Raw genomic sequence first — 20,465 nt, forward strand, 5'->3', positions numbered from 1 at the left:
GTGACAGTCCATGTGGAGGAGAAGCTCTCTGACTGTCTCCACCTGAATCGCCGAGAGTATATTCTGAGTAGGGTCCCAGACTTCCAGATCAGGGCATAAAATGCCCAGCGGATGACCGGTCTGGCTATTAAAAGCAGTTGTAAAGAAGAACCTCAGCCTTCTCCTTGTCCTCAGTGGCCACGTTCCCTGCTGCATCAAGTACAGGATGAGAAGTGTCCTTGGTTCTTCTTTTGCCACTGATATATTTATAAAAGGATTTTTTATTGTCTTTTACTACAGTGGCCAATCTGAGTTCAAGTTGGGCTTTTGCCTTCCTAACTTCCTCCCTGTATACATTAGCTACTCCCTTGTAATTCCCCCAAGTAGCCTGCCCCTTCTTCCAGAGGACATAGAATCTCTTTTTCTCCCTGAGTCTCAACAATAGTCCCCGGCTCATCCACACCAGTCGTCTTCCCCTACGGCCCGCCTTACGGCACTCAGAGACAGCCTGTTCTTGCGCCTTTAAGATTTCCGTCTTGATGAGTGTTCAGGCTTCCTGGACACCGCGCTACAAGTGCCCTGAACAGATCAAAGTCCGCCCTCTGGAAGTTCAAGAAAGTAGTTTTACTGGTTACTCTTTTGACTTCTCCAAGAATAGAGAATTCTACAATTCCATGGTTGCTCTGCCCAAGACAGTCCCCAACCTTCACTTCTCCCACCAGTCCTTCTCTGTTAGCAAAAAGCAGGTCTAGCAGGGCACCACTCCTGGTAGGCTCTCCTACCAGTTGCATAAGGAAGCTATCTTCCACGCAGTCTAGAAACCTCCTGGACTGCTTCCTCTGTGCTGTATTATATTTCCAACATATATCAGGGAAGTTAAAGTCTCCCATGAGAACAAGCACTGGCGATCGTGTGACTTCCACAAGCTGAGAATGCCTCATCCAACTCTTCATCCTGATTAGGCGGTCTATAACAGACCCCCACCAAGATGTTGCCCTTACAGGCCTTCCCCCTGATCCTTATCCATAGACACTCCACTCTGTCATTCCCAAACCCAAGCTCTTCAGCATGGAAACAGTCCTTAATATAAAAGGCCACACCACCACACTTCTTGCCTTGTCTATCCCTTCTGAAGAGCTTGTAGCCATCTATCGCAGCACTCCAGTCATGGGAGTGGTCCCACCATGTTTCGGTGATAGTAACAAGGTCATAATCAGCCTGACTCATAATCGCTTCCAACTCTTCCTGCTTGTTCCTCATGCTGCGTGCATTGGTATAGATGTATTTCAGTCGAGTCATCTGCCTCACCCCCAGCTCAAGCAACGTTCCCCTAGGCTCATCTCTTGAGAGGCCTGTTTTGTCCCCTTCCCTCTTCGTAGCTAGTTTAAAGCTCTTTCAACTTCATTACATGGTTTCTTTTGGCTTTGTATTGCCTTTTGAGACACTTGAAAGAATGTTCCTTTTTTAAACTACCAGAACTGGCACAAAAATATTGGAATGAGTGAAGAAATATCTAGCTAGGCCAGAGACACGTTGTAGGAAGCAGACGTTTGTACAAAGTTGTACTTAGAATTACTTCTAACATAGCAAACTGATCTTTAATTGTGGTGGGGAATAGCAGAAATAGAAAGCATCTTTGTGCCAGCAGGAACTCAAATTTAATGTTTGTGGTACTGCAATAGGACATTAGAATACTCTGTGTCTGATTTACTTCTGTCACATTGAAGCTCAGCTTCTCTTTTTGTCCTTAAATGTTAAAGGGGCTCTTGTAGCTTCTTACTTACTGCTGCACAGCAGGCTTTTGTTTGTTCTGTGCGCTCTGTGAGTGCTTTCTGACCTCGTCACCTCGTTATGAAGGACTGTACAAAGGCTTGTCAATGCCATTATTTGCACCTGTGGCAATGAGCCTTTCCAGCTACTTTTTTTGAGTTCTTCAACTGAACAAACTGAGAAATGATTGTCGTTAGCTTATCTGCCAACTGCGTACGTAATCAACAAGCTGGAGGGCTTTTGTATAAGCAGGATAGCAGCTGGTTTTGCTTACACTTTTACCTTGGCAGGATATTTTTAATGTCCGTTGCCAAAAATATGTAGCCATCTGTTTTATTTGTGCCTGCTAGCTTGAGCTTCTTGCTTGACAGATTGTACTCATGGATGAGATTTCCCCAGAGTCTATTCAGTGCAGAACAGCCCCATCTCTCTCATTCTTCCTTCACATAGAAGATGTTCCAGTCCCTTCACATCTTTTGTATCCCATTAGGGTTCACAAACTTACCTGTGTCCAGTTTGCTTAAGTATTCTGGATGCAGATCCTCTTGTACTGTCTTTCTTACACCGCACCTTGCTCCTTGTTCTTTAGATTTCTGAAGTCCAGTCTTACAAGGAAATGTGGGATGAAGGCAGTTTTCACTACCACAGATTTTTCCGTGTCTTGTGTCATCAGAACCTCCGCCCCCTTCTGCAGTAAGCTTGCATCTTCCTCTTGCCCCTTATGTATTTACAGAAGCACTTCCTGCTGCCTCTAACATTTCTTGCTAGATTCAACTCCTGGTGTGCTTCAGCTTTCCTAATTCTGTCTCTGAATGCTCAGAATGCTTTATATTTCTCCAGTGTTACTTGTCTCTGCTTCTACCTTCTGTATATTCCCTTTTTACAGCTGAGTTTTGCCAGGAGCTCCTTGTTTATCAAGACAGGCCTGCTTGCATTTTTGCCTGACTTCCTACTTGTTGGGATGGATTGCCTGTGAGCTTGGAGTAGATGATTTTTGAATGTCAGCTAGCTTTCTTGGACCCCTCTTCCCTCTAGGGCCTTTTCCCATGGGCCTTTTCCAAGCAGATCCCTGAAGAGGCCAAAGTCTGTTCTGAACCCCAGAGGTATGATTTTACTTTTTGCTTGGCCCCTTCCTCTCAGCATTCTGAACTTCATCATCTCATGATCACTGCAACCGATGTTGCCTCAACCCTTCCTATCCCCAGTGAGGCTTTCCTCATTGGTGAACATGAGGTCCAGTGCACCTCTTGTTTCCTCTGTTACTTGTGTCAAGAAATTGTGTCAGAACCATGCTGGGTTTATGCCCTCCTGTGTTGTTCCTCCAGCAGGTGTTAAGGTGATGGAAGTCACCACTGAGACTGTTTCTAACTGTGTGAAGCAGGCCTCATGCATTTGTTCTTCCTGGTCATCATCTGTATTGTAGCACATGCTACAATGTCAACCATAATGCTTTAATCCTTACCTGTAAGCTCTCGGCTGGCCCTTATCCATGCCCGGGCAGAGCTCCATGAACTCCAGCTGCTCTTAAACAAATGGCGGCACCCCCATCTTTTTCCTCACAGACTTTTTTTGCTTCTCTCATTATTATAATCAGAGAATATTTGGTTAGCACAGTTTTCTGCTTGGTCTGACAGAATTCAGAACATAATGAAAAGGTCTTCATAGTTATAGGAAATATCTTGGGATTGAACTGGATGCTTGTTGCTTCCCAAGTCTGGAAGCAGGAAACAAAGAAGGTGAAAATAATGTTCCCAGATGTAAACCATGGTTATTTTTTATATCTTGTAGTGATATCTTGCTTCAGGTATGCCTGGTCTATACTTACTGTAAAGCAAAAATATTGTGGTAGCTGCAAACAGGTGCCATTGCAGATTTTGTTCTAGATCTATTTGAACATTTGCATGTCTTAATATGTATCTTTAACATACAGCTATACATGTTGGTACTGTTTTTGTGGTTACAGACAACGCTCACATGGGGACCCTACTTATGGTTTCATATGCTGAGAGTTGCCACATCAACCTTATCAGGTACTGATTTGCTTAATTCTTAATTAAACACATGGAAGAATATTGAGTCACTCTGAGAGACTGTAAATAATCTTTGTAGTCTACGGGTCTTTTTTTTTTTCAAAAGTATAAATGAGATTGTGGTGTTTTCCCCTTGCTTTAGGCACTCATGTTATTTGTTTGTTTATTTATTTAATTAATTTTCAATCAACAACTGTTGTATGAAGCATGAATCCTTTTGCTGAACACTTTTATTTTTCTGTTTTTCTCCATGTGGAGTTATGATGATGTTGGCAAGGGAGCATATCAGCTTCCTATTAAGTCTTTTATGGAATCATTTTGAGTGATATTATTTGGAAAGAATTTTTCATCTAACTAAATCATCAGATTTTACTAAGACAACTGGCAGGTATTCTAAGAGTATACCTAGTCTTGTACTTTTCAATAGACTGCTGAGGTTGCAAGATAGACAAAAATAGGACTTATTGTCTAGAGTCTTAAACTCACTACACAGAAGTTTCTTTGACCTGTGGACTTCATAAAAATTTGCTAAGTTTTTAGAATGCTTGTTCTAGTCTGTGTTCTTCCCAATGTGTGAAGTATTTTGTATTGTATGTTGACAAATATCTGTGGGATTTCCATCACTGTACAGCCTGACTGTGAGTATTTAAAAGACTATTGGCAGTCTATCCTATTGATTAAACTATTATTATTTTTAGAAACACTTTACACTACAGTCCTGTTCATTGCTGTATCTTTTCCTCATTCACAAAGGTAGATATTGCTCTCTTTTTTTTTTTTTCCAGAAGTCTTTTATGAGTTTGAGGACTGCTAGACTTCCTTCTTCCCTCTTAAATTTTCCCTCCTGTATTTGCCATTTGAACTGATTTTTTGAAAGAGCTCTGTCTGTAAGGTTATCTATAAAATGACTGTACAGTCACAGAACCATTCAGTTGATAACTTCTGTTTTCAATGAAGATGACTGAGTAATTTATTTGCATCCTAAGGGCAGATTTGTAATTTGAAGTGCTGTATATTTGATTTCTTGTTTGCTTTTATTGAAGCAATAGTGCTTTAACCGTCATCGAAGCCCACCTGTGCCGTCCTTCTGACTTCACTACATGTTTTGGCAAAGTAATCCTACATGTATCTATATGATTCTATGTAGCCTTGAAAACTGAGACAGCTAAAATCTATACATTTTATCAATCCATCAGTATGCAACACAGAGCATCGCTAAAACTGATACTGGATTAAAGTGTACATCTATCATTAAATAACTTTTCTGGTATCATTAGACTGAAGGACCAGTATAGTTGGTAGCCATATGTTTTTATCTAATCTTCAGTTAAATTTCAGTTGAAAGCTTAAATTTTAATGGATGCCCCGGCATCCTAGATGCAAAGCTAAAGCTGTTAGAATGCAAACACTACCACTACCAAGGTTTTCATTCATTTCCATATTCTTTTTTTGTTCATTCTCTTTTTTAAAGAGCAGTTATTAATATATTAAGCTAATATATAAGTAGCTTAGTATAGCAGATTTTCTCTTTTGAGTGATGTACAACGATGGAAAACCGTTCAGGAAAGCTGACACCTTTTACAGTGAAACTCTGTTCAACAACTGTCTTGTATATATTAATCATTTATCAACTTCTGTTTGTTTTCAGTGTGTGATTTCCTTGGAGAAAAGATTGCATCTGTTTTGGGAATAAGCACTCCAAAATACCAATATGCCATCGATGAGTATTACAGAATGAAGAAAGAGGTATGTGTGTGAGATTGGGTTCCTTAACCTTTTCTTCTCCCTACTTATTTTCCCTGGCATTTTCAAAAATAAAATCTGTATTCCTACACTGATTACTGAAATGAAGTTAAGTTTCAGAATGTCTGTTTCAGCTCACCTTCAGTTTCACCTGATCCATGATTTATGCTTGCTTGTCCGTGAGCATTTTCTCATCAGATTGTTGGTCTTAGAATTGGTTGGGTCCTGACCACTGCTCTGTTTGCTTCTCTTCTGCAACACATTTTTAAGTCAAAAGCATAAGAAAGTTGAAAGGAACACTCTAAGGAGGCAGCTGCCTCACTTTATTTGGTTAAAGTAGGTGTACTTTCTAACTCTGAATTCAAAGGGAAATTGAACATTACGTTACCATTTATTCAAAACTAACTGAAAATGAATGATAGGTAGCCAATGCTTTATGCAAAAAAAACTTAAAGCTTTAACACTTTTAACACTTATTTTATTTCAATAGCTTTTTATTATTAAAATAGCATTGAAATGCATCATAGAAAGTAGACCTATCACTACTGTTGTTTACTAAAGACTGCTTATCTAGACACACATCATTTTTTCTGTGTTGGTGGGACACAGTTCAATCCTTCACTTTTGGTGGTATTTTTTTTTTCCTTAATGGGAATTGTGGAATTACGATAAGCTAGTGACTGTTATTAAGCAGAACAAATATTTGTGTCTTGTAATGGGAACTGATATGTTCCTACAGAATATAAGCCTTATTTACTTCAATGAATCAGTAGCTTATGAACCTGGTTGTTTATTTTAGGAAGAAGAGGAGGAACAGGAAAACAGGATGTCAGAAGAAGCAGAAAGACAGCATCAGGAGCAGCAGGACAAGCCACAGGCTGAGGCTCCTGTCCAAACAGACCAGCCTGAAGCAACAACAAGTACTTCCTTTGTGAATGTAAACTTTGAAAATGAGGGAGATTGCCAGTCTGTTGTGGAAAATAAGCAAGATGTAGTTTCTGTCCCTACTTAAGTGAAAAGCTCTGTGTACTGTAGGAAATAGGAAGTGTCAGGTGTCACAGTCTGGGTACAAGCAGAAAAATAGGATTATACTTGTTCAGTGTAATACAACTTTTAGCATTCTGAGTGATCAGGAGAGAGCTAAGTGATGTCTCTTCCTTCTGTCAGCCTAATAAAGGCTGAGGCATTCTGCCAAATTGGCACTTCGGTTAAAACGAAAATTGGGCTACAAACGTTTGGTCTAAAATTGAATTTCTTGTAAAGCAAGTAAAACATTTAAATTGTTGTCTGGCACTGTGGATTGCAGATGTAGTACTCTTTCCTACTTCTGAACACCTATTTCTGATTTGTACACTGTTTGCAACTTGGCTCTTTATGAATAGATTAATAGGAATCGATATCCTGTAACTCACAAGTCATAGTAGCTTCAGAATTCCCCTTATTTGTTGTCACTACTGTGTGCATGTGTCTTTCTGTTACTGACACAAGAGATGTTAGATTTAATGTTAATTAGATTTAAGGGCCCAATGAAACACTTTATTATTACTCTAAACTTTAAAGGAGGCTATAAACATCCCTGAGTACATAGGTAATAGTACCAGCACTATTGGAAGCTGATACTGCTCAGCTGTTCCATTTAGTGCTATCATCAAGTACAGAAGTAGCATCTGCATAAGATGCTGTCCCTCTAGATCCAAGAATTAATAGTGAGCCACCTGTTCAGATACTTCTTTACATGCTTGCTCTGAATTGGCAGGGAGAGTAAACTCAAGTCTTGCTAAATTACAGTGAATGGGGTAGACACTGTGTAGGGTAACAACTCGTAACTACACCTTTTTTTTTTTCCTTTTTGTCATACGATACCTGAATCAGTGTACAATTAACCTGAACAGGCAGTTTGTTTAATGTTATGAGTAAGGAATGTGCTACTGCAGGTATCTCTTCCTCCCTAGTGCAGAATTCATAAATAACTGGAAATTATAAAATCGGGCTTATGTATCTTCTTTTAAATGAAACAAACAAACAAACAAACAAAACCCTTGTTTCAGTATTGAAACAAAACTCATTCTTTTTTAAGTGAAATGCAGTTTCACTCCAGTTTTAACTACCCCCAGTAACCAATTAAAGGAATTTATTGCAATGACTGTGATCCTAGTTCTAAATTGCAAAAGGTGAATGGTTTATATTGGGACAATCAGGAGTCACTGCTGCAAGCAGGGAAATAAGTAACTGTCCCAGTCACTTCCTTTGCAGAATAGTTGTAGATAGATGAGCAGAAAACTTATAATATGTAGTAACCATTTGAAAATTGTTTCTGTCCTTGAGAATTCAAAAATTTCAAGAACCTTCAGTGAATTTTTCTGTTGGATGTCATCATACTTCCCCAGCCTTGTTTCCACTACTAGCTAACCAAGGAGCCTCCTGGAACAGCACAGGCCAGGAACCTTGGGCATTAGTTTGCAGAGCTCAGTTATGTATTTCAGATAGCTCTCTGAACTAGTATCCTATATAGCACAGATTGTTTCTTCTCTCATATGCGTCATCCTTCTACACTACAGCAGATCTTCTGAGAAAGATTCAGTCATCTGTTTTGATGCTCTGTTCTTTACCTTGTTTTGAATGATAATACAGAGGTTGTTGATAGCTGTGTAAAATCATTCCACCCTGAACATCTGCAAGGAAGAGCATGGATCAGTACCTGGGGAACACATAGAAAAATATTGGGAGTTCTTATTGTACTGTGGCAAAGAGAAAGCTTCACTTAGCTCAGTAGTGGAAAAACTTAGAGCTGAAAGATGCTTTGCTTTTCTGCCATGAAATTAATGTCAGTTGTGTTTGTTTTCTTCTGTCCCTACTGTCTGGTATACTCTCACTGCCTTGGGGTTAAACTTCTTTGTATAATATGCTGTATTACTCACTGTGCCTTAACTTAATCCTTCCTTCAGTTTTTTTTGCAAACTGTATGAAAGTGGTTACTTTCATAATGGTTTTAATTTTTCTGTAAATGCATTAATTGGTTATTTTATATTTAATATAATTTTTGAACTGAAAGTTGGCTGTGGCTTTTCCTTTGGAACTTGGGATGGTTGAAATTTTATGCCTGCAAACAGGTGTATAGTGCTTGTTCACTGCTTCCATCTTCCTTGAATCATACACATCCTGGCAGAAGATCCAGGCACTGACACTCAAGACATCTCCATGCCACCACCCCTTGCTTACAACTTCATGGAGTATGTATTAATGAACTCACCCTTTTCAGCACTATCTCAAAGTGATAAACAGTACAGGACTACAACCATATCTGGCCTGTACCTCTTCTAATTTCATCTGAAATAGGAAACGCTTATGTTAATTTATTAAATCAGTAAAACACTCATTCTTTAACTACTGCTGTAGCTCAGCTATGTAATTAAGTTAAATTTCCTATAATACTTACACAGGAGGTTATACTATGTTATGTTTATCTCTTATGGAAGACTTTCTTCTTTAGAGTAGGATACTTAACAGTGCTGTCGTTAGACAAAGCCATGCAGAACACTGTGACTGAGTGGATACAAGCCAGTGCTGAGAATACTCAAGAAATACATCCTTAATTTCAAGATAAATGCACATTCTAGAAAATTCAAATTAAAAAAGGCTCAGTATGTAAAGAAAAAATCCAAAAACATTTATTTGAAAAACAAAACCAAAACAAAAACAGAACAGATCATAGTTACCTCTTAAATAAGACCTGCTGTTTTCACTTCAAAGAATCTGCAGAACTAATTTTTACATATTAAGTTTTATCTTACATGCCTGAGGAAGATAAAGATGGGAGGGCAGTAAAATGGAAGAGGCATCAATTTAAATAATGTTCCCAGCATCCAGTAGTTAATGAATGCATCAGTTAAGAGAGATCTCAATGCATACAGTTTACTCCTGTTGAAAGTCACGTATCATCAGCATCAGCAACACTGTCGTTATCACTTGCCACAAGGACCTCTCTGTTCTCATATGTCCAGAACCCATTCAGATCAATTAGAATACTGGTAACAGTGTCTCCTTGACTGCTATTGATTAAATCTTGAAGGGAGATTCTGTAAGGATCTTTAGGCTTCACCATATCAAAGATCTCATCCTGTGAAAGAAAGAAGTCAAAATTAGGAGTTGGGAGGGGGAAGAGCCCACACACATTACTGAGCAGAATAATGGTTACTTTATACTGTCTACAGAATGACCTTAGGATAACTAAAGCCATCCATACTAATATACAAAACAGGCCGTTAAGTTCCTAACCATGTAAAATATAAAACATAGTAACAACTACAGCTAGGAACAGTGTGCTCAGCTCCCACAGCTCAAATAAGAGCTTGCTATTCTGGGAGCCTTTGCGCTTCAAGTGGCAACATGAAACTCAGCTCATCCGTGTGAGTTTAGCTTTACTGAAGCTTGTACTTTTAGTACTGAAACTGCTAATGTAAGTAGGCAGTACAAGAAAATTGTATTGACAACGGTTTTTTAGTCAACTCCATGCTTCCTTGGTCCTGAAGAAGAGATGATTCCAAATTATATGAACTATCTTGAAGTGTAAGGCACAGCAGTATATATTAATAGACAATTTATCTATTAAATATGGAAACTACTACCACAGTTGAATACCAGATTTTTCGGATGCAACACATGTTGAATAGAAAGACGTTTTCAAACCCACGAGACACACAAGTCAGATTCACCTCTACTACACTGCAATTAAATACATATCAACAATACTCCATTGGTAAATTATGACACGTTTATACAAATATTTCATGTAGTACTCTATTTGGGAATACCAACCTTGACATCTTGAAAAGAAACTGGTTCTTGTCCATGGATTTTCATTTGTTCCTGAATAGCCTAAAAAAGAAAAGTTAGAAATAGGCAATGCAGTATTATATTGACACTGGATGATACCTTTTAAACATGCTTCTGCTTGTTAAGATGCATTGCTGTGTGACAAGGCATTAACAGAACAGCTTGCCATCAGTTCTCTTCCACATGTAAGGCAGTGGTGAGTTAAGGTACAAACAGTGATGTGCATCTCCAAGTCCACAGTTTTTAATATGATAAGAATCCAACTTTCATTATGACCAACATTTGAGCATTCAGAAGACAGGATACGCAGACAATCATATCACTCATTATTCAAGATAGGAATATATTCAAAACAGAAAATTCATTATTGTCTTTTTTGGGAGGGACTATTTGTAAGGGCATGTAGCAACAGGATGAGGGAAAATGGCTTTAAACTGGAAAAGGGTAGATTTAGACTAGATATTAGGAAGAAATTCTTTCCTGTGAAGGTGGTGAGACACTAGAATGGGTTGCCCAGCAAGGTTGTGGATGCCCCCTCCTTGGAAGTGCTTGAGGCCAGGCTGGATGGGGATCTGAGCAGTCTGGTCTAGAGGGAGGCGTCCCTGCCTGTGGTAGGGGGGTCAAAACTACATGATCTTAAAGGTCTCTTCCAACCCAAACCATTGTATGATTCTAAAAACTGTCAAGTAATATGGAGTATGACACCAGCGAGAAGCTTTTTGCAGTGATTACCTGGGATTAAAAATCTCACAGCCTTACAGGCCATCACTGTACTTCAGCATTTTCCTTTATTGTACCAAATTTTAGGATTACAGTGGAAACTAAAAGCATGAGCAATAGCCAACTAGAACCATCATAAGTGATTTTAACAAGTAATCATTACATATATATATATAAATAAAATTTTTTAAGCAACAAAAATATTTCTCCTAGATTAAATCAAAACAGTTAATTTCAACTGCAGAAAAACAATGCTGAATACCTTTTGAATTCTTTCCAAGTTTTGGAATATAATTTTTAATGTTTTAAATCTTCTTACAAGCAGTTACTGGCTTCCCAGTGGGTACTGGTAATTTAAAGGGACTCCCTGCAGATCTGCATGCAGAAGCACACAGGCTATAACACCATAAACACAGAAAATGGCCTACCTGTATAAAGAGACTTACCCTAAAGAAATAATTAAGGGAAAAGACATTCAGGTATCCTTTGTTCTCAATGTCAAGCAGTTTGAAAATATATTGCAGAGCTGCAGGCTCCTTTCTGTTTTCTAATGCAAGTACAAAGTCCAGGTAGGTTTTATAGTCCTAAAAGTAGATACAATCATGTTTATTATAGTCTTCTTTCTAAATTGATTTTGCAAGCAGGAACATTATAATTGGCAGCTATTTCATTGTAGGGGATCAATCTATTTTCTGAAAAAGACAAAATAAAATGGAAAATGGCTGCTACCACCAACATGAACAGAAAAGTTAGTTCCTAGTGACTGCTGAGGAGAGGAAATCTTGCCATTTTTAGATGTAAAATAGTATTCCAAACATAAATCCAAATTAAACAGGCTACATATACTTTTAAAAATGCTTATTACATCTTTAGAACAGTGAACATACCTAATCAGTTAAGAAAAGCCATAGTAGTTTTTGTTAGCACAAATTAGAAGTGTTCAGAGGTAATAACCCTAGTCTTATCCAAGAGTGAACCATTTGACCAACTGAAGTACACAGTCCTAAGACCAGAGAAGTTGTTTGGCAATTTGTGAGGTTGAAGCATTAGTAAACATCACAGATACGTACCTGTCTTACATTTTCCTTACTTTTTTGCTTATACTTATTTTTGGTTTTCTGATGAAGATACAATTAAGGATGGAAAGCCTACAGTCCTGTGTGCGTAACATCCCCGTCTACCTTAAACATCTGAGGGTTTGCTGCCATTCAGCAGGCAGGAGAAACGGGCATCGCATTGAGTTCAGAGGGAATGCAAAGTTCTGCATATAGGGAGGAATAACTACATGCACCAGCACATGCTGGGGGCTAACCAGCCAGAAAATAGCTTTGCATAGAATAAGCTGAGAGTCTTGATGGGCAACAAAGCTAAATATACATAAGCAATGTGCCCTTGCAGCAGAGGCAGCTGACAACAGCATTTTGAGCTGCATGAGGAAGAGCTTTACTGGCAAGTTGGTGAAGATGATGATTCTCTGCTTACCAGTGGTTAGCCCAACATCTGAGTGCTAGGTTCTGTTCTGGACTCCTGAGTACAAAAGAGGTATAGACCTACTAAAGCAAATCCAACAAAGGGCAACTAAGAGGACTTCTCCTAAGCTCAATGATTCAGCAATTCTACAAAAAATTACTAAGGGAGCAGCAATGCTATATAGTAAACTGGAGTTTAGCACATTTTAGAGGTAATTAATCATCTGAAAACAGACATATTAGAAGTAGTGATGCATTACATAAAGATTTCAAAATAAACAGCACAGATATTTTTCATTTTAACTCTGATTTGGTTAGATTTCTCATGCTTCACAACTATGCAAAGCCTACAATTAAAAAAAAAAAACAAAAAACAAACAAAACCCACTACTCCCTTCATGAAGAAATGTACAGATTAGCTGATTAGCTATGTATGTACAGACCAGCTGATAGTCCCAAGTGTGCCGCTTGCCTTCATCTCTCTTTCAAGAATTAAATGACCTCTAAAAACATGGATAAATATACACATTTTTTTCCAACATGCACTTGTATGTACTGAAGTGGAAGAGAAGCTTTATCCTGGGCTACCTGGATTCTGTAGCATTTCCGCCTTCCAAAACAAGTAACTTGTCCTCCTACTACACTGCAATCATCTTGATTTTAGAAAATTTATTTTTTTATTTACCTCAATCTACTTTATTAGAAAAAGATACTGACTGTGAGATATTTTCCTTATTAATAAGTCAAAACTTCAATACTGTGAACAGAGTAAAATCATGCAGTTACCATTTCTCCATCATAAGTTAAGCATTCCTGAAAGACACGGTCCAGAAATATGTTGGTCAGGGTCCCTGTTCCATACCGGGACAGCTCTTCTTTACTGAGCATGCCATTGTGATCTTTATCAAGGTTTAAGTACTGTCCTAGGAAGGAAACAGATGACAAAATATAGCATCCCTACAGAAACAACAAAGAGAAAGAAAATTCAGCACATTTAACATTAATTCTTACCATACAAGTTAGTTAAGTGGGAGTATGCTAGAACCACAAAAATATTCATGGATCATCACAATGAGCAACAGAAGCAGTGGGGGGTGAGAAGGGGGTAAAGTCTGCTTACATGAGAAGGGAGCACAAGACCAAGAGCTAAAGGTGATGCAAAAGCATGAACAGAACTGTCAAAAGAGAAGGAATTTTATACCTTGTGTAATAAGAAGCACAAGAGGATGCACTGAAAAGACAGCTGGAGGCACTGAAAAGACTGGTTTATCAGAAGGAGTTAATGAAGGAAAAAAAAAAACCAGGAAAAATAACACCAGGAATTTGACGAAGTCATATAAGGAACAGAAAAAAAGTGTTCATATATAAAAGGAACCTACCATAAACTCTTAGTGCAGAAGGAGCAGAAAACCAATTTGTTTCCTGACTTTCTTTAGAAAGTTCTTCATCCCTTAACTAAGTGAAATACAAAGTTAGAATTCAGAAATAGTAAAATAAAATACAGCAGTAAGTGTTAAGAGATCTTTACCTCCAGTAAGTCATCCAGGAAGCTGCAAGCTAAAATGTCCTGTATCTTTATCTTCCCTGAAGAAAGAGAAGAAAACTGTGTTTTAACTTATTCAGCCAACATATCCATTTGGCTGTTCTCATTTAGGTGGACCTCACAAGAAAAAAAAATAATTCTATTTTTAAGGAAAAAAACCCCCATCAACTAAATAATAAAACAAAAATAGCTTTTAAAATGGCAGAACAATATTTGTTGATTCTGGTAGTTATTCTGCAACCTTGAAAGCCAGAAAACTTTAATAAAAACATAAACGTTCAACAAAAAATGCAAAAGAAAAATAATACAAAGAAAGCACATGCTTAAAACGCTTATTAGAATAACAGTGTCTTTCACATCTTCCAAAACTACAGACCTGACAAAGCTGAGGTACAAGACTGAGCGTCTGCTGTTGTACCTTTAACCAGTGGAGAGACACTGCACAAATGGCTGTGCAGAATAATGACACTGTAACTTCACATACACCTTCTCTATATGCTTGCTGTTGCCCCTGCTGGAGACTACTGCCAACACAACACTGCTGTCTTCAAGTGGCACAGTGACATCTTGAAAGTGCAGTTTGTGAACTGAAGGATATAGAAAAACCAAACTGTTGTCCCAGTAAGCTACATCTGTAACAAGATGATTAGCACCCGTAACTGCAAACCATTTGTAGTGAGGTTACATAGTGCACCTATTTAATCACAGGGAAACAACATCATAATCACCATTCTTGAGCATTTCCACAGCTTGCAGGGTATTCTGCCACACATTCTGAGTTCCCTGTTAGCTGCCACACCTTCTATTCATTTGAATTAGCTATTATGCATGTCTTATTTATTAATTTCTGTAGCACAGAGTACCACAACTGATGGAGCTTTCAGTAGAACTAATTAGCACTGCAAGTAGACTATCAGACACACATAAAGACTCATGTTTTCGGGGGAGATTAAAATTAAAATACAATACTGCTGAATGGGAGCCTACGAAGACAACAATACATTAGTTCAAAGGCACAAGTAGCTTCAGTAGAAACATTTGTTTAACGTGGAAAATACTACACATAGTTAGAATCTGAAAAACATGGACCTACCTGTTCTGAGAGGATCCAGAAAGAAGAAAAACTTCCTAACTGCTGTGCAAACATAGAAGGAGTAAAAAGATTTTTCTAAGCCATCCAGTTGTGGCAAAGTAGGGATGAGTTCTAAAATGTAGTTTTCTAAATCCTGTAGAATTAAGAGAATATACACAGAGAAGCTTCAAACACTACAGTTGTTTAAATAATATATTTTTGTTATACTCCACTCTGACATTCATGTCAGTTAAAAATACAGCAATGCAGCGAAGAGCGTAGGTGAAGGCATAAATACAAATCTCTTTGTGCAAGAAATGCTAGGTCAGACACATAACATGCACATGTGGTGTCACAAGTGAAACCATCTGCTAGCAAAACAAAATGTTAAAAAAAGTATGATATTCACATCTAAATATAAATGAATTCAACTGCAACTTTTTCGAATACCAGTGTGTAATTCCTAATTGGATTATCCTATTGCTGAATGATCTTTACTATATCGTTTCAATTACAGCAGTAACTGCAACCTTGTTAGTTATTCTGTAGTATTAAATCCTGATAGAATAGGAGATTTATTTCACTCCCACTCTGGATCCATTGTGGACTTTTTTTTTGTGTGATTTCTACTGTATCCTAACAAAGCTAGTAAAGAGTCAATCACATAAAACTTTGCTATCTGTAACCTCTTTTTTGGAACTATCCATAAGTCAGAAGGACTAGGAGCATTCACCACCAAGTTTCAAGTACACAAAGACTGCTAATTATCCAAATAAACACACCTCATCCAAATCTACAACATGATTTTGTTTTTGTGACACAAAAATGGAAGAAATCTGGACCTTCTCTAATTCTCTAGCACACGAGTTAAGATAGACAGCAACTCAGTCAAGAATGTACTTACTGATTCTCTGAGGTAGCCCTGTCCTGCCACATCATATAAACTGAGACCTATTCTTGTCTGATGAAGCCACACTGTAAAACACAAAATAGAATTATAGGAAAGAAATTTGGAGGGTTTTTTTGGGGCCTCACCAAAATTTGACATTATTCTAAAATGCACAATGCACTGTTTAATGTTAAGTGCCTCTGTATTTCCTGTTTTTCTGAGTTTTAAGCAGTTCTGCTGAAAAGCCACGATCCTGTCTTCAACTTGGTAAGAGCCAGCAGTGATAAGGGGTGCACTGTGACCAAGACTGCCCTATAATAACCAGCTGTGAGAAATGGCTGAGAAGGTACCACGTCTCAGCGGGTACATGGAATCCTACGTATTTGTTCTCTGTCACTGAATTATTTTCATGCATTAAAAACAGCTGCACAATGTGCTCTATAGATTACCCATTAGACTGCTATAGCCCTCTGTGCAGTATGAAGCACTGCAGCTACCATCCAACTGTCCTGATCTCACTTCTGATGGACAATACAAGAGCAGAATTTAAATAGCACATGCATGTATTTTTGAAATGAGAAGGCACGTTAATCAGATAATCTACAGGACAACAGTTAGAATCACAATGGTTACATAACTTCACTGTTTTGTACTTCACAGTACTGACTGAAAAAAGAAAATCAGAAAGATAATCCATATAATAAGTTGATATATAATTATATTTAATAGACTGATCAGTGATCTCGCGGCTGATGGGCTTCAAGGGTACAATGAACTCCTACCTGCCAGTAAGAAAGAAAACCCTCCGATCTCTATGAAAACAGCATTAGCAATTCAAGGATAGGATTCTACTGCTGTTGATGAGAACAGCAATTAATTAATAAAGCTTAAAATAGCCTCAAAAATAAAATAACTTCTCATTAAAACGGGAAGCATCAACTAACCTTTTCGCATGACATAATTGAAAAACTGCATTATAGATATCCTCCCATAAGGATCATTATGGAGTAATTTAGCAAAAATCTTTGCTGTGAAGAACTGCCTGTAAAACAAAGAAAGTTACTTATCTGCACCTGATTATACTACACTGACAGATGCAGTTCCAGTACTCCCAACTTGCAGAAAATCTAAAAGACTTTTAACAATACAGAACGTGTTCTGTGTCTTCAAAGATATTAATTCGCTAACCTGAAAGCCACAAGTATTGAGTGTATTCATAGCGAGTACACACGTAGTTGGGATCCTACCAAATAGCAATGGTAAACTCAATAAACAGCAGCAGCCTTTGAAGCTCATAAACATGAGACTCTTCAACGGTCTGCGAATTCTTAATTCTTCTTCAACTTAATTACTCTTTGGTACATTATAGTTGGTAGCTCCCAATCCTCTTCAGTGATATAGAGACAACCAATCTGCTTCTGCCCGAAACTCAATTAAAAAGCCATGTGTGCAACAGCAGTCCCCAACAAGAATGTAAAACAGCAATACTCATCACATGACATACACAGAATATTTTGTATTTTATAGGAAATTTTCCATCAAAATATACGAGGGAATGCTGGACAAGATTTCCTCTTCAAGTATAATGTGTGCAGTTTAGTGGCCATACTAACTTAAAAATGCTTATGATGGTGAGAATTTCTTCTTTAAAAACAAACAAGCAAACAACACAGTATCCTCTTTTCCAAACCTATGAAAATTTTCTGCAGAGATGCAGAGAAACATACCTTTGCAAGGATGTAAACTAATTAGGTCAGCAATAACTTCATGAAGTCTCTCACCATCAGACTGTCAACATTTACTTGGGCAGTTAAAAGTTACAGTACCATTTAAACTTGGCCAGAGTAAGCATAAACAATAAAAGAAATGCTTACTTGCATTTAAGTCCAGCTTTTTCACCAACTTTCAAGAAGTTCTCATAATTAATCATTGCTTCTTCCCCAATCATTGGTGACGTCTGATGTTTGTCCAGCAGAAACCATAGATTCTTGAAAGATATTTACATATTTGATTAAGAAGTTATTACTCTGTATACATCAATGCATCTAAAATAAAGCATCTACAAAAAAGAGCAAATATGTGCTTTTACTGTAGGGCTGTCTCAACTGAGACACAACATCACTTCAACCAACAAAACAATCAAGGAGCACTTCCACTACTCAAAACTGGCATTATAAACATGTCACTGGGATTTCTAGGGTTACACCTCTTGTGTTCACACTGCAGTTAGCTCAACAGCCTTTGGAGTCTCTCTCAGTGATACATAAACAGAACTTATCACTTCTTCCAAGCCCATTAGAAAATTATCAGAACAAGTGGGAAAACCAGAAGCCACTGATCTATTCCTCAGGCACATCATAACAAGGAAGCTTTACACTCACGTTACCACCCCTGGACTGTTCAGCACTTTTGCTTTAGCTAGTGTTTCACAACAAGTCAACATGTGAAAATACAAAGCACCTCACCAATCACACAAGATTCTGTGGACCCACAAGAGATGCTCAAACTCTGTAGAGAAAAGAAGTTTGTCAGAGGTCATTGTAAGCCATACAGAAAATGTTTTCTTACCTGAAGCTCTTCATTATCCAACAGCTCTCTACTTTTTCTTTGCAGAAAGACTGCTCTAGATTCTTCTCTTAATTTTTGAAGCAAGACTTCATCTTCAGCTGGCAGCTAGAGAAATTGTGGCATTTCAATTTTCTGTACAGTAGTTCTATTGAAAAACCACACAGTCACTAAGTATTTTTAGGTACCCTTGCCTCACACACTTGGATGAAGTTGCTTACTTGACAGAAAGTAGTCAACTATCTACCAGAATGCTACCATATTACCTGCTTCTTCTACAGGAATACTTCTAGGCTTGCATACTGCCTCAAATTAGTTCAGTACTGGTATGTTTATTTAAAGCAGGGCATCCTTGTCATGAGAGACAGAGAGTTACCCCTTATTCTATAGTCTACTTGTTAGCACTTTCCCACTGTTGTGGGACAGAAGGGCTTGCACACTAAACTTTTACTACTGTTATTTCAGTCAGCAGAGAGCAGCACTTTCTATTTCATGGTAAGCCTGACTCTCCCAAGTGTGAACATCTACTAGACACATTTTGGTCAGAAAAACAGATGGGAGAATGGTTTGCATGAAGATTCTGCTGATGTTTACACACAAAATTGTATAGAATATCAGAATAATGGCTGCATGTATATTCATCAGCTGAAACATAGGCAGTTCAGAACTCTATTGTCAGATCCTGAGGGTTAAGGAATGATGCAAGGTTAGACAGCTGCTGACCAATACCAAAGGTGTCAAACTTCTGCTTTTATTCCCTCACCTCAATTTGATTTATATCACAGATAAGTTGTCTGACCATGATGATGCAAACAACAGCTCTATCTTTAGTCTGCAAGGTCAATGACCCTTTCCACAAAGTAGCAGCCTATTGTGTACACAGAGACAGGGAAATATGTATTTGTAACAATGGTACGTCAGAACATGACAACAAGAATCACAGAATGTCTTAGATCAGAAGAAACCTTAGAGATCATCTAGTTTCAAGCTCTTATTATGGGCAAGGTTAAGAAGTATCTCTTAAGAGAAATAGGATTTGTTACCTTTAGTAAACACCCATGTCTATGGTCCAACTAGCAATAGTATTGCATACTCTACCCAAAGGTGTTCGGTAATTTGAAACTGCTGAAATTCACAAGTATACAACATCAAAGACAGATTATGCTTAACAATTTGCATCTTTCAGAGCTCTACTTACTTCAGCTTCTGGAGCTGAAATGCCCCTTTAAATGGGCATGACACTTTTTTTCTTATAAAATAGTCTCTTCTTTAAACGTACCTGGACACCTCGCTTACCCTGTAATAAAATCGCGGTATGTTTGCGTATGACGTGTTGACATTAGCTCTTCCTCCTTTCCATTCCATGTAATACTTTGTGAACAACTCCATCTCTTCATCTTTCAGCTCCTGTTCGCTCTTTTTGGCTAATTAACACAGAAAAGGATTTTCAGATCGGATTCCAAGTAGAGTTCTAACTTAATGAGGTGCTTGAAAAACAGCATTAGCGCTACGGCTTACGCAGCCCCACTAACGAGCAGGACAAACGGGAGGAAGGGATGGCACACAGCCACCCGCAGACGCCGCAGACACAGGACCTGCGTGCCCCACCTCAGTACGTGCCGAGGGCCTCTTCCAGCAGCCGCGCGCGACCGATGTTCTGAGGCACATATATGAGAGGCGCGTGTATGACAGGCGCGGGCACGGCTGGCGAAGCAACGTTACAAGGCCCAGATTCTTTACTTAAGCCCCGCGGCGCGGCTCGAAACCGCTCCCTCCCGCCCATCCCTCGTGAGACACCCCGCTCCCAGTGACATCCCCGCGGCCCCACGCTCACGGGTGCGGCGCGCTGCCA

At 38.5% G+C, this 20,465-nt stretch overlaps 2 protein-coding genes across 2 annotated transcripts in view; one reads left to right on the forward strand and one right to left on the reverse strand.

Annotated features, from left to right (window-relative positions):
- The window catches only part of FAM177A1 (family with sequence similarity 177 member A1), a gene marked incomplete at its 5' end in the record, with an annotated part of 16,597 nt that extends 8,436 nt beyond the window's left edge, over nucleotides 1-8,161 (forward strand). The window contains 3 exons of the mRNA XM_010711671.3: nucleotides 3,713-3,779; nucleotides 5,428-5,525; nucleotides 6,322-8,161. Of these exons, the coding sequence (XP_010709973.2) occupies nucleotides 3,713-3,779; nucleotides 5,428-5,525; nucleotides 6,322-6,534 (378 nt within the window). The remainder of the gene's footprint in view (nucleotides 1-3,712; nucleotides 3,780-5,427; nucleotides 5,526-6,321) is intronic.
- Nucleotides 8,162-9,168: 1,007 nt separating this feature from the next.
- On the reverse strand, nucleotides 9,169-20,459 carry PPP2R3C (protein phosphatase 2 regulatory subunit B''gamma). The gene is made up of 13 exons (XM_010711676.2): nucleotides 20,448-20,459; nucleotides 19,910-20,037; nucleotides 18,617-18,721; nucleotides 17,923-18,035; nucleotides 16,993-17,090; nucleotides 16,064-16,134; nucleotides 15,181-15,313; nucleotides 14,073-14,128; nucleotides 13,924-13,999; nucleotides 13,331-13,467; nucleotides 11,522-11,659; nucleotides 10,338-10,397; nucleotides 9,169-9,639 (listed from the first exon to the last, which is right to left on the reverse strand). Exons 2-13 carry the CDS (start codon nucleotides 20,000-20,002, stop codon nucleotides 9,451-9,453), a joined length of 1,269 nt encoding a protein of 422 aa, XP_010709978.1. The 5' UTR covers nucleotides 20,003-20,037; nucleotides 20,448-20,459; the 3' UTR covers nucleotides 9,169-9,450.
- Nucleotides 20,460-20,465: the final 6 nt, after the last annotated feature.

Source organism: Meleagris gallopavo, chromosome 5 (assembly GCF_000146605.3).
Source record: "Meleagris gallopavo isolate NT-WF06-2002-E0010 breed Aviagen turkey brand Nicholas breeding stock chromosome 5, Turkey_5.1, whole genome shotgun sequence".
NCBI lineage: Eukaryota > Metazoa > Chordata > Aves > Galliformes > Phasianidae > Meleagris > Meleagris gallopavo.

Coding starts and splice junctions, on each gene's coding strand:
- PPP2R3C (XM_010711676.2), bottom strand. CDS start 20,002: ATGGAGTTGTTCACAAAGTATTACATGGAATGGAAAGGAGGAAGAGCT. Junction 16,135..16,992: donor CAATTATGTCATGCGAAAAG/GTTAGTTGATGC, acceptor TGTGTTTTACAG/TGTGGCTTCATCAGACAAGA. Junction 15,314..16,063: donor AGGGCTACCTCAGAGAATCA/GTAAGTACATTC, acceptor TTAATTCTACAG/GATTTAGAAAACTACATTTT.